This window comes from Grampus griseus, assembly GCF_964374135.1.
Source record: "Grampus griseus genome assembly, chromosome: 8".
Classification (NCBI taxonomy): domain Eukaryota; kingdom Metazoa; phylum Chordata; class Mammalia; order Artiodactyla; family Delphinidae; genus Grampus; species Grampus griseus.
The window spans coordinates 15,654,112-15,668,913 of record NC_139002.1 but is presented as its reverse complement, the minus strand read 5'-3'; the positions used below and the strand labels follow the sequence as shown (position 1 = coordinate 15,668,913).

The 14,802-nt window shown below is 49.6% G+C and overlaps 1 protein-coding gene across 1 annotated transcript in view; it reads right to left on the bottom strand.

Moving 5' to 3' along the window:
• The window catches only part of DSCAML1 (DS cell adhesion molecule like 1), a gene marked incomplete at both ends in the record, with an annotated part of 342,843 nt that overhangs the window by 66,746 nt on the left and 261,295 nt on the right, over positions 1 to 14,802 (bottom strand). Inside the window, 3 exons of the mRNA XM_082661172.1 lie at positions 8,254 to 8,430; positions 9,319 to 9,438; positions 9,866 to 10,144. Coding sequence (XP_082517298.1) covers positions 8,254 to 8,430; positions 9,319 to 9,438; positions 9,866 to 10,144 — 576 coding nt within the window. The remainder of the gene's footprint in view (positions 1 to 8,253; positions 8,431 to 9,318; positions 9,439 to 9,865; positions 10,145 to 14,802) is intronic.

The following is a 14,802-nucleotide window of genomic DNA, read 5'->3' as shown; positions in this document are numbered from 1 at the left end:
AAGTACACATGGAACATTCTCCAGGATAGATCACATCTTGGGTCACAAATCAAGTCTCGGCAAATTTAAGAAAAATGAAATCATATCAAGCATCTTTTCCTACCACAATGCTATGAGATTAGAAATCAATTACAGGGAAAAAAACGTAAAAAACACAAACACATGGAGGCTAAACAATAAGTTACTAAATAACCAAGAGATCACCGAGGAAATAAAAAAATACCTAAAGACAAATAACGAAAACATGATGATCCAAAACCTATGGGATGCAGCAAAAAGCAGTTCTAAGAGGGAAGTTTATAGCAATACAAGCCTACCTCAAGAAACAAGAAAAATCTCAAATAAACCTTTCGGTGTAAGGTTAGATTACACCTAAAGGAACTAGGGAAAGAGGAACAAACAAAACCCAAAGTTAGCAGAAGGAAAGAAATCATCAAGATCAGAGCAGAAATAAATGAAATAGAAACAAAGAAAACAATAGCAAAGATCAATAAAACTAAAAGCTGGTTCTTTGAGAAGATAAAGAAAATTGATAAACCATTAGCCAGGCTCATCAAGAAAAAGGGGGAGAGGATTCAAATCAATAAAATTAGAAATGAAGACGGAGAAGTTACAACAGACACCGAAGAAATACAAAGCATCCTAACAGACTACTACAAGCAACTCTATGCCAATAAAACGGACAACCTGGAAGAAATGGACAAATTCTTAGAAAGGTATAACCTTCCAAGACTGAACCAGGAAGAAACAGAAAATATGAACAGACCAATCACAAGTAATGAAATTGAAACTGTGATTAAAAATCTTCCAACAAACAAAAGTCCAGGACCAGATGGCTTCACAGGTGAATTCTATCAAACATTTAGAGAAGAGCTAACACCCATCCTTCTCAAACTCTTCCAGAAAACTGCAGAGGAAGGAACACTCCCAAACTCATTCTATGAGGCCACCATCACCCTGATACTAAAACCAGACAAAGATACTACAAAAAAAGAAAATTACAGATCATTTTCACTGATGAATATAGATGCAAAAATCCTCAACAAAATACTAGCAAACAGAATCCAACAACACATTAAAAGGATCATACACCATGATCAAGTGGGATTTATCCCAGGGATGCAAGGGTTCCTCAATATACGCAAATCAATCAATGTGATACACCATATTAACAAATTGAGGAATAAAAACCATATGATCATCTCAATAGATGCAGAAAAAGCTTTTGACAAAATTCAACACCCATTTATGATAAAAACTCTCCAGAAAGTGGGCATAGAGGGAACCTACCTCAACATAATAAAGGCCATATATGACAAACCCATAGCAAACATCATTCTCAATGGTGAAAAACTGAAAGCATTTCCTCTAAGATGAAGAACAAGACAAGGATGTCCACTCTCACCACTATTATTCAACATAGTTTTGGAAGTCCTAGCCACTGCAATCAGAGAAGAAAAAGAAATAAAAGGAATACAAACTGGAAAAGAAGAAGTAAAACTGTCAGTGTTTGCAGATGACATGATACTATACACAGAGAATCCTAAAGATGCCACCAGAAAACTACTAGAGCTAATCAATGAATCTGGTAATGTAGCAGGATACAAAATTAATGCACAGAAATCTCTTGCATTTCTACACACTAACAATGAAAGATCAGAAAGAGAAATTAAGGAAACAATCCCATTCACCATGGCAACAAAAAGAATAAAATACCTAGGAATAAACCTACCTAAGGAGGTAAAAGACCTGTACTCAGAAAACTATAAGACGCTGATGAAAGAAATCAGATGACAAAAACAGATGGAGAGGTATACCATGTTCTTAGATTGGAAGAATCAGTATTGTGAAAATGACTCTACTACCCAAAGCAATCTACAGATTCAGTGCAATCCCTATCAAATTACCAGTGGCATTTATCACAGAACTAGAACAAAAAATCTTAAAATTTGTATGGAGACACAAAAGACCCCGAATACCCAATGCAGTCTTGAGGGAAAAAAACAGAAATATAGATCAATGGAACAGGATAGAAAGCCCAGAGATAAACCCACGCATCTATGGTCAACTAATCTATGACAAAGGAGGCAAGGATATACAATGGAGAAAAGACAGTCTCTTCAATAAGTGGTGCTGGGAAAACTGGACAGCTACATGTAAAAGAATGAAATTAGAACACTCCCTAACACCATACACAAAAATAAACTCAAAATGGATTAGAGACCTAAATGTAAGACTGGACACTATAAAACTCTTAGAGGAAAACGTAGGAGGAACACTCTTTCACATAAATCACAGCAAGATCTTTTTTGATCCACCTCCTAGAGTAATGGAAATAAAAACAAAAATAAACAAATGGGACCTAATGAAACTTAAAAGCTTTTGCAAAGCAAAGGAAACTACAAACAAGACGAAAAGACAACCCTCAGAATGGGAGAAAATATTTGCAAGCTAATCAACGGACAAAGGATTAATCTCCAAAATATATAAGCAGCTCATGCAGCTCAATATTAAAAAAACAAACAACCCAATCCAAAAATGGGCAGAAGACCTAAATAGACATTTCTCCAAAGAAGATATACAGATGGCCAAGAAGCACATGAAAAGCTGCTCAACACCACTAATTATTAGAGAAATGCAAATCAAAACTACAATGAGGTATCACCTCACACCAGTTAGAATGGGCATCATCAGAAAATCTACAAACAACAAATGCTGGAGAGGGTGTGGAGAAAAGGGAACCCTCTTGCACTGCTGGTGAGAATGTGAATTGATACAGCCACTATGGAGAACAGTATGGAGGTTCCTTAAAAACTAAAAATAGAATACCATATGACCCAGCAATCCCACTATTGGGCATATACCCTGAAAAAACCATAATTCAAAGAGACACATGCACCCCAATGTTCACTGCAGCACTATTTACAATAGCCAGGTCATGGAAGCAACCTAAATGCCCATTGACAGACGAATGGATAAAGAAGATGTGGTACATATATACAATGGAATATTACTCAGGCATAAAAAGGAACGAAATTGGGTCATTTGTAGAGACGTGGGTGGATCTAGAGACTGTCAGACAGAGTGAAGTAAGTCAGAAAGAGAAAAACAAATATTGTATATTAACGCATATATGTGGAACCTAGAAAAATGGTAGAGATGAACTGGTTTGCAGGGCGGAAATCGAGACAGAGATGTAGAGAACAAACATATGGACACCAAGGGGGTAAGTGGTGGGGTTGGGGCGGGTGGTGGTGGGATGAATTGGGAGATTGGGATTGACATGTATACACTGATATGTATAAAATAGATAACTAATAAGAACTTGCTGTACAAAAAAAATAAAATAAAATTCAAATATTCAAAAAAAACCTCAAGAAACACAAAAAACCAAAAAACACAGCCAGCCCCTTGCAACCCGGACTAAGCAGCCTTTCTTTGTAACTGCCTCTCGGTGAAGCATTCTCTTTGAAGATGCTTTATTTTTTCCCCAATGTGTCAGTTGGAGGACGGATTGCCTCTTTCCCCTTTTGGTCATTGTCTCTCTTTTATTTAAATTTTACTTTGTAACAGGGAGATAAAAGGTAGCTCTGTGGATGTAGTATTTTCTTCTGTTAATTACATTTATTTTTCAACCAAGTTCTGGGAGGTGGTCTGGTCTCCTGAAAGGACCATGCACACAGCTAGAATCATAGATTGTCTGAGCTGGCAGGGACCTTTGGTTCAGCTATGACTAGATTCTAGTCCAGGCCTCTTATTGTACAGATGGGGAAACCGAGGCCCAGAGAAGGGAAGGAATGGCTCGCAGATACGGAGCCCGTGAGTCAGAGTCGGGACCAGAAACCAGTCTTCTCTCTCTTGCTCTGTGCTCTCTCTACCAAACCGTGAGTAGACAGAGGCAAGCTCTTGTCTCAGCTGGGCCGATGTCACCCAATGACCTCGATCCAGCGCCTTCCCTTCCCTGAGAAGGAGCTACTGCCCACCAACCTCACAGGCAAGGTATGGGCTTTGTACATTGTCAAGTGCTGAGCGCTGTGCTGTGCCAGTGGGAAGGCTGGGCTATGTGCTCAGGCACCACCCACGCTCTCGGGGTCAGGGAGGAGTGGGGACCAATCGGGACTGGATGGTTGCCAACACGGGTGTCCAGGGGCTAGGGAAGACTTTTGCTCCCTTTAACGAACTCTTAGAAATCTGGGGCCTCGAGGAAAGCAATTCTCCAAGAACCACCTCTGGAATCCCAGCCGCCATCAGACCCCTGAGCTTCCGGAACTCTGGTTTGGTGCCTGACATTGAGAGTCAACGCTGCATAAAAAGAAAACATTTCACTTCCCAAACCCGAAAGCACCTCACATGTATTCTCCCTGTCCATCCTCCCTTCATTCTCCACCAGACACCCTAAGTTCCCCCTTCATCTGAGGACGCGCATGGCCTTGCCTGCCTCCACGCTCTTGCTATACTTTGTCCTCATCCTGGAATGGAATGACCTTTGCTTCTATTGGTTCTTGTCAGAATCCTTTTCATCCTTCAAGTCCTACTTAGTGACTGTTGCTTTTGTGGAGCTTTTCTTGGCTTTCCCTTGTAGGCCCTGCAAATTAAAACTGATTACTCCATCCCTGATTCTCTCTGTGTCACATTGTTTGTGGCTTTTTAAGGCACTTATCACTTTGTGTATTATAGTTATTTTGGGTATATGTCTATCTCCTCTTCAAGATCCTCAATTTCCTGAGAATAGCGACTCCATTTTATCCAGCACTAGATTTTCAGCACCTAAAACTAATGATTGCTAATGATTATTGAATGTGTATTTGGTGTCAGGTACTGTGTTAATTGCTGTAAGTGCGTGTCTCACTTGAATCTTAGCAATGAGTAAATAGCATAATATTTCCAAACTTACAGAGGAGGAAATTGGGGCCTACAGAGATTGCTGTCCAAGATCCCACAGCTATCAAGTGGCAGAGCTGGGATTTGAACCCAGGTCTCTCTGGTTCTGAAGTCTGTGCCCTAATCCACAGAGTTTTATGGACTATTTAGTGAGTGCCCAGTGAGCAACTGTTGAGTTATCACTGGAAACTGTCAGGGTCAATGGTTCCCAACAGAGGGCAACCACAAATGTCCAATTTGACACTTGAATGCTTTTTATGATGTATATCCCTTTGAGACATTTACTCTCTTACTTCTACTTGGCTAAAGCGGGGACTAAGGTCAGTTTGCCTTCTGAGAGGTCACACAAGTGTGAGGTCTGACAAGGTGGAGCTGTATAGGGTCAACGTTTTCCTGAGTGTGGTGGGGGCATCAAGGAAAGCCGCGCAGTTGGCTTTGTAAATGGCAGGTCTTTCTGGAGCTGGCCTTGCGGGTGGCGGTGGGGGTGGGGGAGTGCTGGTGGTGTGGGCTGTCTGGGATGGACTGAGGGCTGACCAGGAAGGGCTTAGCCCTGGCAAGCCCATCTGTGACCCACGGGCCCAGGTCCTGTGGGTCCTTCCCTATCTACCTGCGCCTACCTGGGGGAGGTGGGAGAGGTAGAGGGGGAATGAAGGAGGAAAAGGGCAGAGCAGGCAGGGGGAAGGACGTCCTAGAGGAGGAGCTGAGGGTGGGTTACCTGAAGCAGTGTGCCCGCAGAAAAGCAGCAGGAAGTGGGATGGAAGTTCCTCAAGAAGGTCAGGACTACCCCACCCCCATCACCAAACGGTCCCATTGTCACAGGAGCCCCTTCTGAAAGCCAGATCTGGGTGGAATGATTCAGGCTGGTACTAAAAAGCAGTCAGACTCTCCAACCCTAGGCAGAGGCCCCAGCCGTGCTCAGCCCTCCACACCGACTGCCCTCAGGCCTCAAATTCCTCCTCCGCTCCTGCTGGCATTTGGGGCGGCACAGGGGCTTCTAGCATGGCTGGCAGGTCACTGGGGAGAGCGAGGCTGGAATGGAAGGAGGCGTTTGTGACAGAGGAAGTTGTGCAAGGAAAGGGTCATCGAGGGGGCACATGTGGGTGAGGGTTTGGAGACCCCGGGTGTGCAGAGGGTGTGGGAGGGGGCCCAGCTGGAAAGCAACCTGTAGGGGAGGGCCGTGTGAGGGGGGATGCTGCGTGAGCAGCTCGGAGAGACTGTGTCACAGGCAGCCGATGAGGGAGGCACGGCGAGTGGGAGAATACGAGCCGGAGGTGTTTGTGAGACAGAGCAGATGAAGGGAAGGCGTGCGCCTGTGCCTCACTATGGAAGGACGCAGAGCAAAGCGACAAGGTGGCTGGAATGAGGACGAGGGGGAAGACGGAAGGAGCAAGGTCCAGATGCTGCCCACAAGTGAGGACAAGTAGTACGGAGCTCCCATCATTCCTTGGGAAGAGGGGCCAGAGGTGTACGCTACTGCGAGAGTGGTGGCTGAGTGTGTGGCTTGGTGCTACGCGTGTTCGTGAGGCTGCCCGGGATTTACGAGGTGTGTGCTCATAGCTGCTGCCTGGGTCGTGACGTGAGGATGGCACCGAAAAATGCAGGTCCAGAGGGGAGAAGAGAATTGCCCAGGACGCCCCAGGACATCAGGGACAGGCCGACGTGAGCTGGGTCACCTTGCACACAGCCCACCCCCTGGCCCCTGCGTCTCCCTTCACCCAAATCCACCTCAGCGCCACAGAGAAGCCACGGGCCACAAAGGCACCGCCATGCTTGCCCAGTAGAATCCGCTACCTTAGAGAAAAAAGGCAAAGACCAAAAAAAAAAAAAAAAAAAACAAGCCTGAGAGTTTGAGCTCTTTTCTCCTGCTGACAGTGGGGAGATAAGGATCAAATACCAAGGACGGCGATAGTTCCACGAGGTGCCTCCTATTTCCTCTTGCCACACGCAGGCGGAATTAGCAAAGTTCTCCCCAGCTGAGGGATGTAGATTGATTGCCTGGTTTTATTAAGGACAAAGTGCTTTTTGATAGTGTGACGGAAGAGCTCCCCAGAGCGGGGATTCCGGTGCCCGGAGCTTCCCGAGCATCGATCGATTGCTGGGGCTTCCCCGTCTTGTGCTGAGTGAGTGAGGGTTTGGCAAGCGATAAAGAAGCTATGATTCTTAAAGGCGGGGACTCCAGGGAGACGCTGGGCGGACCGCACACTGGGCGCTGCTCTCAGCTGCCTTTCCTACACGTACCTTGGAGTGTCTTCCATTAAAAACAAAACTGGTGGCTAAATCTCTGACGGCCTACTGGGTGCCAGTTACCATACTGGTTGCGTTATCCATGTCATCTGACTTACTCCTGATACAAAACATAACAGGTAAGGCTCTCTCTTGACCCTCCTTTTGTACATCAGGAAAATGAGACACAGAGGCCAAGGAAACCTGTTAGAGGTCACTGTAATTACCACACGGCGCCCAGATTCACAGTTGGCTTGGTCAGATGCTAAAACTCAGACTCTTACTGCTGTTCTCCGTGGCCCATGGTCTGTTTCATGACAAAGGGCCAGACACTGTCTTGATATGATTCCTGGGGGCTCACTATACAGACCCCTAAGAGCGTAAAGGGATAGGCTCGTCCAGCAGGAATGTCTGTGTGTGACTTAACAGAACTCAGGGATATTCTAGACTTCAACGCCGTTGATTCTGGCTCTAGGTCTGGGGATTTAGAAGCCAGAGATATGGTACTGAGCTAGAGTGAGTTTTACTGCCTTTTTGGCTTTTCCAAAGCTTCTTCCCCTTTCCATGATCAGTTCCTGTGTTACTTACGATGATTTTGGGAGCTGAGTGGGCTGGGAATGAACCTCTAGCACAGGTGAGGAAAGGAACCTAGAAACGTGAAGTCACTTGCCCAAAGCCAGGAAGCTCATCAGACAGATCTGGAATTGGAACCCAGGATTTCTGCCCATAGGCCTATCTCCTACATTGCATACGTGGTCTCCTTGCTAAGCCACAAACAGGTTATACACTAGCAGGTGTACATTAAATAAAAGAAATAAATTGTTTGATATGACTCTTCAGATGGAATTGCCAACCTACAGAGCAAAATAAATGGGCTGTCGTACGATACCGTGGTACAGCAAATCACGAGCCTATCATGACTGGAGTAGAGCGAGCCGGGGCCATTTAGAGTGAGGCCATTGTTTTAGATGAGAGTGCTTTGGAATCCCCCAGCAGAGGTTCCCAAGCCCACCTCTGTCTAGGAATCCTTCCCGCCTTCCCTTCACAGAAGGAGCAATGGAAACCAAAGGGGGAGGCAGGGTGAGTGCAGAGATGGGCCTTGGTCTATGATCAGGGGTGTCTGGAGGGTTGCACGGGGGCAAGACTCACTCTTAACAGTGAGGAACATGGACTTGCTGATGTCGGTGCCCACGCCGTTGCTGGCCTGGCAGAGGTAGTAGCCGATGTCCTCTTCCAGGACGTGGCGGATCAGTAGCGAGCTGTTGGGTAGGATCTGGATGCGGCCGGTGAGGGGCACTGGGTGGTACTGCTGGGGGTTCCCGCTCCCTGAAAGGAGGCGGCAGTTAGGAGGTCTGGTGTCTAGGCTGGGGGGTTGGAGTGCCTCAAGGAATGGCTGATACCTTTCTCTTGCTGATCTAGGGCCATTTTGTAGCATCCCCAAAGTGCTGGGAGCTCACATAGTTCTTGTTTCCTGGGAAATAGGAAAGACCCTCACAGAAGCCTGATCCTGCCTCAGATCTGAGGTATGGATCTGAGGTATGGAGCTGGGGGGGCCTCAGCTCAATGCCCACCTTGGCACTGAGCTTCCTTTGGGCTGAATTCCTTGGAGGGGAAGAAAGAGTTCTCTTTGGGCCACTTGGCAATAGGCAAAGGGAAGATCGAGCCCTCAAATGGCGGTTGCCTGGTTGTAGGCAGTCAGGCCTGGGAAAGAAGCCAGCCATCCTCCAAGGGGGGCTTTGGATACCTCCTCCCATTGCCCCAGAGTCAGCCATGGACACAGTAAGGATAAGAGGTTGGCGCAGGGCTTAGTCAGAAACCAAATGCATCCTTGGGATGAAGTTGGGTTCCAAGAAGGACCAAGATCCCAGAATAGGTTGGACTGGTGAGAAGCAGGGGTCAGTGAGACTCTGGGACCCTAGGGTGGGGTGGGGAGAGTTGGGGAGTATACTGAGTTCTAGGGTTGGAGGGGGGAGGGGAGAGGTCAATCTACGGGGACGAGAGGAAATCTGGAATTAGCATGACAGCTATTCCTGGTCCATAGACCCTTTGGGGGTGGCCGAGGATGACTTCCAGTTCAGGTATAGCCTGGGGTCTCAAAGTTCAGAATCCAGGGCTAGGAGTCATGCATGTGTAGAGACCAGGCCAAGTCGCATTAGTATCCTCCCCATCCCATCCCTGGCCATGCTCAGAGATGCTGGCTGGCCAGGGGCTTACCCTTGGCATGCTTCCACATGACCTTGGGTGGGGGGTAGCCGTCCACCGAGCAGTTGAGCACACCAGCCTTGCCATAGATGCCATCCTGGTTGTTGGGCTGCACCACGAATCGAGGGGGCACTGCAGAAAGAGGGAAGGTGGGGGAGGAACAGATCATCTCGGGCTCTGATAGGTTTTCTGGGGGCTTTGGGCACCTTCCATTCAATGTTAGCCCAGCCTGGACCATTATAAAGTTGGGAGCAGGCACCTCTGAACATCTGAAACCCAAGATGTTGAGAGCTTTTGCCAGTCGCATTGGGTTGGGAGCTGGGAATTGAGTGCCAATTCTGACTTCACCAGTGACCAACTGAGCCAGGGTCTTCTCCTCTCACGGCCTCCGTGTCCTGGCCTGGAGAGTAAGAGGTTTGAACCTCTTGATCTTTAAGGCCCCTGCCAGAGTCAACTTTCTCTGAGCCCGTGATGCAAACTTGAAATCTAGAGAGTGTTTTTAGCAGCAGACAGAGCTGGACCCTTCCTCCTCCCAACCTCGCTGGCCCGTCTCACTCACCGCGCACGATGAGCTGGCGTTCCCTGCTCACGGTGGCCGCTGTGTTGCTGGCGATGCATGTGTAGTTGCCATTGTGCTTGAGGGAGACGCTGGAGATCTGCAGGGAGCTCATGAATTCCTTGCTCTCGATGGTCACGCCCGAGCCTGAGATGATCACCTGTCCATCTTTCCTCCAGGTGATGCGGATGGGCATGTCCCCCGAGGACACCACGCAGGGGATGTAGAGCAGCTGGCCAATGGAGGCAGGCGGGAATTCGAAGGGCTGGATGAGAGGGGGCACTGGGAAGGCAAGGGAGTGCTGCTGTCAGGCCCCCACTCTCCCCAGCCTGGCCAGCAGCATGCCCATCCCTGCCTGGCCTTCAGGAGGGTGGGCTGCAAATAGAGTTCCATGGGCACTGGTGCCTGTTTTCCCATATGTGCAGAATCTCCTGGGGTGCCCTGTCATTGTCCCCTGGCTCCCGTCCCTCTGCCCACCCAGGCCTGGATCTGCCGTCTCTGTTCAGGGCCTGGGCTGGCCTGAACTAATCATGACCTTCAGATTTGTACTGGAACTTGAATTGTGATGACTCATGTGCTTCTTGACTCCTGTCTGCTTGCTGACACACTGCCCAGCTTTTAACCTGACTTCCCTGCCATTCCTCGGTGCCCCTGTGCTCACTGTCTCATCCCAGAGCTGAGTCTCCCAGATGCCTGGGGGCCTGGGATGGATAGAGATGACGTGCCTCAGATGCTGAGGCTGTCCTTCGTGTGCACCCCACAGCTGCTCATCTAAAGCCAGGCTGCTGTAGCCTGGTCTCCTCCTGTAGAGGTCTCATCACCCACCCCATTGTCTTCATGCATTAGGACGGGCGAGAGGAAGCTCCCATCACTGGTTGTTTTCAGCTCCTTTATACACACCTCCCACCAATAATGTGATATGGGCTTAACTGTCCCCACTATACAGATGAGAAAACTGAGGTTCAGAGCAGAGACTTCATTTGCCTTAGATCACCCAGCTCATAAGAGGGGACTGTGGGATTTGAAACCTGATCTGTATGCTCTCCAAGTCCAAGCTCTCTTTCTTATGCTAGCTGGTTGCCTTGTTGAGAAAGCCCCAAACATACCCAGACCAGAGACCCCTTTGTCTCGTAAACAAGCTCCCCATGGGTGGCAGGAAAGAGCAGAGAGGGAGCCCTGTCATCTGCAAGATAGCCAGTTGGTTAGACTCACCCAGCTACACGTCATCCACATAGCCCCCACCCCCCAGAGATTCGGCCCTCCCCCTCTCCTACTGCCCACATCTCAGCCCCTGGGGGGGCCTGTCTGGAGCCTGAGCCTCTGCAAGAGGGATCCTCCTTTCTCAGCTCTGGCTAGAGCAACAGCCATTATCTTTATGATAACTCAATTAGGACACAGTGACTTCCCCAGCAAGTGGGGGGAGAAGAGAGAGAAGGAGACAATTAGCTTAACAAGGATGAGCACCCAGTAGATGAGACATCCTTTCTGCAGTCAAATAATTAGATTACAAGGCTGTCCACGGTCCTCTGGCCTTCTCCCGGGCACCAGCCCCACCCCTCCTTGGAAGCTTGCTACTCTCCCCACCCAGAGTGGACACAGCAGGGGGTGAACCCTGAGGGGAAAAGGATAGATGACATCATATGCATGCCCAAGGCACCCCAAGGGTTTTCAGGGCTCAGGAGGAAGTGGTCCCTGTGCAGTGGCCAGGTGTGGACAGGGAAAACCCTAGGCAGCCCTCTGGATCTCTGGGGAAGCTCCTGGTCAAGAGTTCTAGGTCCAGAGGAAGTGACATTTAGGTCTGTTGCCCCCATGCCCTATGTGATGAGAGCAGGGGCCTTAGCTGACCTTCTCAATGTCACCTCCCACCTTACCCTTCACTCTGGCCACGGGGGCTCCATCGGTTTTCCATAAACACCCACAGCTCTGAAATTCAGCCCAGGCCTGGGTGAACACAGCTGGGCCCTGGGTGGAAATAACCGCCATGTATGCTCTGCCATGGGCCCAAATCTAGGTCTGCAGTTCAGGTTTTCTGGGGCTCTGGTCATTGTCTGGATCTCCCCACCCCCAAACTCTGCCTGTGCTACTCCCTGGGCTGGGGCCTTGCCCCCAGTATTCTGAGCGGTTTGTGGGGCCTTGGATATCTCCAGAGAGATTTCTCTGGAACCCCGACTCTAGTAACGGCCCAATGCTCACTGCTGAGATTTCCCGGAGACTCCTCGTTGGGCTCTGCTGATCTTCCCACCGCCCTTTTTGGGGTACTTTGGTCAGATTGAGTCCTCTGGCCTCCTTGGACTTTTTTTTTTTTTTTTTTTTTGCGGCACGCGGGCGTCTCACTGTTGTGGCCTCTCCCATTGCAGAGCACAGGCCCTGGACGCGCAGGCCCAGAGGCCATGGCTCACGGGCCAAGCCGCTCCGCGGCATGTGGGATCCTCCCGGACCGTGGCACGAAGCCGTGTCCTCTGCATCGGCAGGCGGACTCTCAACCACTGTGCCACCAGGGAAGCCCTCCTTGGACTTTTTGATGGAATTGTTGCAGAGACCCAGATCTGCCAGCCAGTTTGTCTCCTTAGGTTTAGCAGAACCAATTCTGGTCCAGTCTTCCTTCCCACAAAGACCCAAATCTAGAGCCCAGCAGGCCTCATGGGAAACTCCTCTCTGTCTTTTCAGACCCCGCTCCAGTACCACCTCCTCTGTGAAGCCTGCCCTCCTCCTGCACAGCCCTACAACACCTGGTTCACACCTTGATCATGGCACTCATCACATGCCGGTGGGGTATCTGTTTGCATTACCACCTTCCCTGGGTGTCGGGGAGTTCCTGCAGGGCAGTAACTAGGACTTATTTACCTGGCAAATTGTAGGAGCCCAATAAATGCTTGTCAGGTGAGTAAATGAATAAATATATGTCTGGATATCATTTCCTGGGTTGAGCTTAGAAGTTTCCCTATGAGGTGGGCAAGGGGTGGGGAGAGCACAGGATGGGGGTTCATCCAGAAAAAGGGGGAGCTCTACCCTATTCCTCAAGATGCTGTATTTACGCTACAGAATTTTGGAGCTGGGAGCTTCTCCCTTGGTTCTTCCTGAGGTTCAGGCTGTTGCTAGCACCAGAGCTGGCTCCTTTAAGAGCCCTAGGGACATGGGGAGAGTTGTGGCAGTCATGAGGGCCTGCAGAGGGGAATGTGTGGGTCAAGCAAGGAGCTGGGGGGCTCTGCCTAGAAAGGAGAGGGCCTTGCCCCAGGGATGGATGGCCAAGAGCTCCATTTCCGTTGAGGACAGAGCAAGTGGAGACTGGAACTAGGCAAGGAGATTTAGCTCAGGCAAGGCAAAGATTGTCTCTCTCAGTAAGAAGGGATTTAGATAATGGAATAAGTTACTAAGGCAGGTTAATTCATTAATTAACTAATTCATCTAATATTTATGAAATGCCTGCTCTGTGAAGGCATTATGCTCCGTGTGGGCTGGGGAAAGTGGAAGCATGCTTAAAATATGCATAGAACCTCCGGAAGCATGGCATTTGCTCGGGAAGTTAAGACATTTCCCTCAGTGGTTATTGGACAAGCACCACGTGAATACACAGATACTGAACTCAGAGACGAGAAGAGATGTCATCTGGTCAGGTGAGCGCAGCTGCATAGAGGAGGTGGCATTTGGGCGGAGGCTTAAAGGATGCACACGCTTTACAAAATATATGGAGTGAGAGTGTGGGAAAAGGCTGAGACAAGAGGCAGAGGCCAACCAGGGGCTGTCATTCCCTTCCGGTCTTCAGGAATAACACTAATGGCAATTCGAGTGGCCAGGGAAGGAGAGAGCGGCCAACCTCCATCCTGGGTGGGTGGGGGGCGCGGTTAGGCATTCACCCAGGCCAGCCAGAGCTCTCTAGTGCACTGCTGCCCTGCTGGAAGTAGATGGCCAGATCACCCCCCAGGGGTCCAAGGAGTAAGGCTCTTTACTTCCTGCCCCACTCTGCCCTGCTGCTGGTTGATGGGGCAGGTGTGGTTCTGTGGGGGGATAAGTGTTCCCTTAGAAACTCCTTGGTGGGAGTGGTAGAGGCCAGAGCTGCTCACAGAATTCCTCGGCCCCAGGCTGGCATTCCGATACCCCTATAACTCCAGCACATGAGGACCACCTGGAGGGAGAAGAAAGCCTAGGGATCCTGGCTCCTTCACGGGCTCGCTGAATACCACCGGCAGGAGGCTGTGATGGGAGGCTCTGAGAAGCAGGGTGGGGTGCCCCGTGATGTGGACATGGGACTGCTTTCTGAACTGTGAGTCTCTGGTGTCTCCCCTGCGCTCAGAGGTGGACGCGGGCTCGGTGAGTGTGCGTGTGTCCATTTCCACTTCTGTGAAAGAAGAAGCTGAGGCTCGGATCACCTCCAGGGCGGTGATGACAAGGGACCTCTTCAGGGTTGATAGTCCACAAGGACTCCCCTCCTGCCCATGACTCCTAGCATTTCCCCAGCACATGGCCTGAATGTAAGGGGCACGGATGCTGCATAACCAAGGGATTTATCTCTGGAAGCCCTGCTCTGGCCACAGTCATCTTTGGTGAGAGGGCAACTCAGTCAGCTGTGAGGGAAGCAGGGTCAGAGCAAGTTGCTGTGATGGCGAGAGGTCAGAGGCTGGCGTGGCTGAGAAGACACAGCGGTCGTGGCAGTCCCTGTGGTCCCTGGCCACCATAAAGCTGTTTCGGCCACTTGTTTGGGGGTGTTGCACAGAGGACGGCATGCTGACCGCCAGCCCAGCCCATAAACACTTTATGGTGTCTCTCATGATCTCTCTTTGGGACCGAACCTTTTTATTTATTGCACCATTTAGTAGAAAATGGGCGCTGTGTGAAGCTGGAGCTTCTCTGCTTGTGCAGCACGGAAATGGCGAAAGACACTGTAATCCAAGAGTGACGTGGGCAAGCTGCCTCGTCACCACCACCCTGTCTCTGCCCCCGAG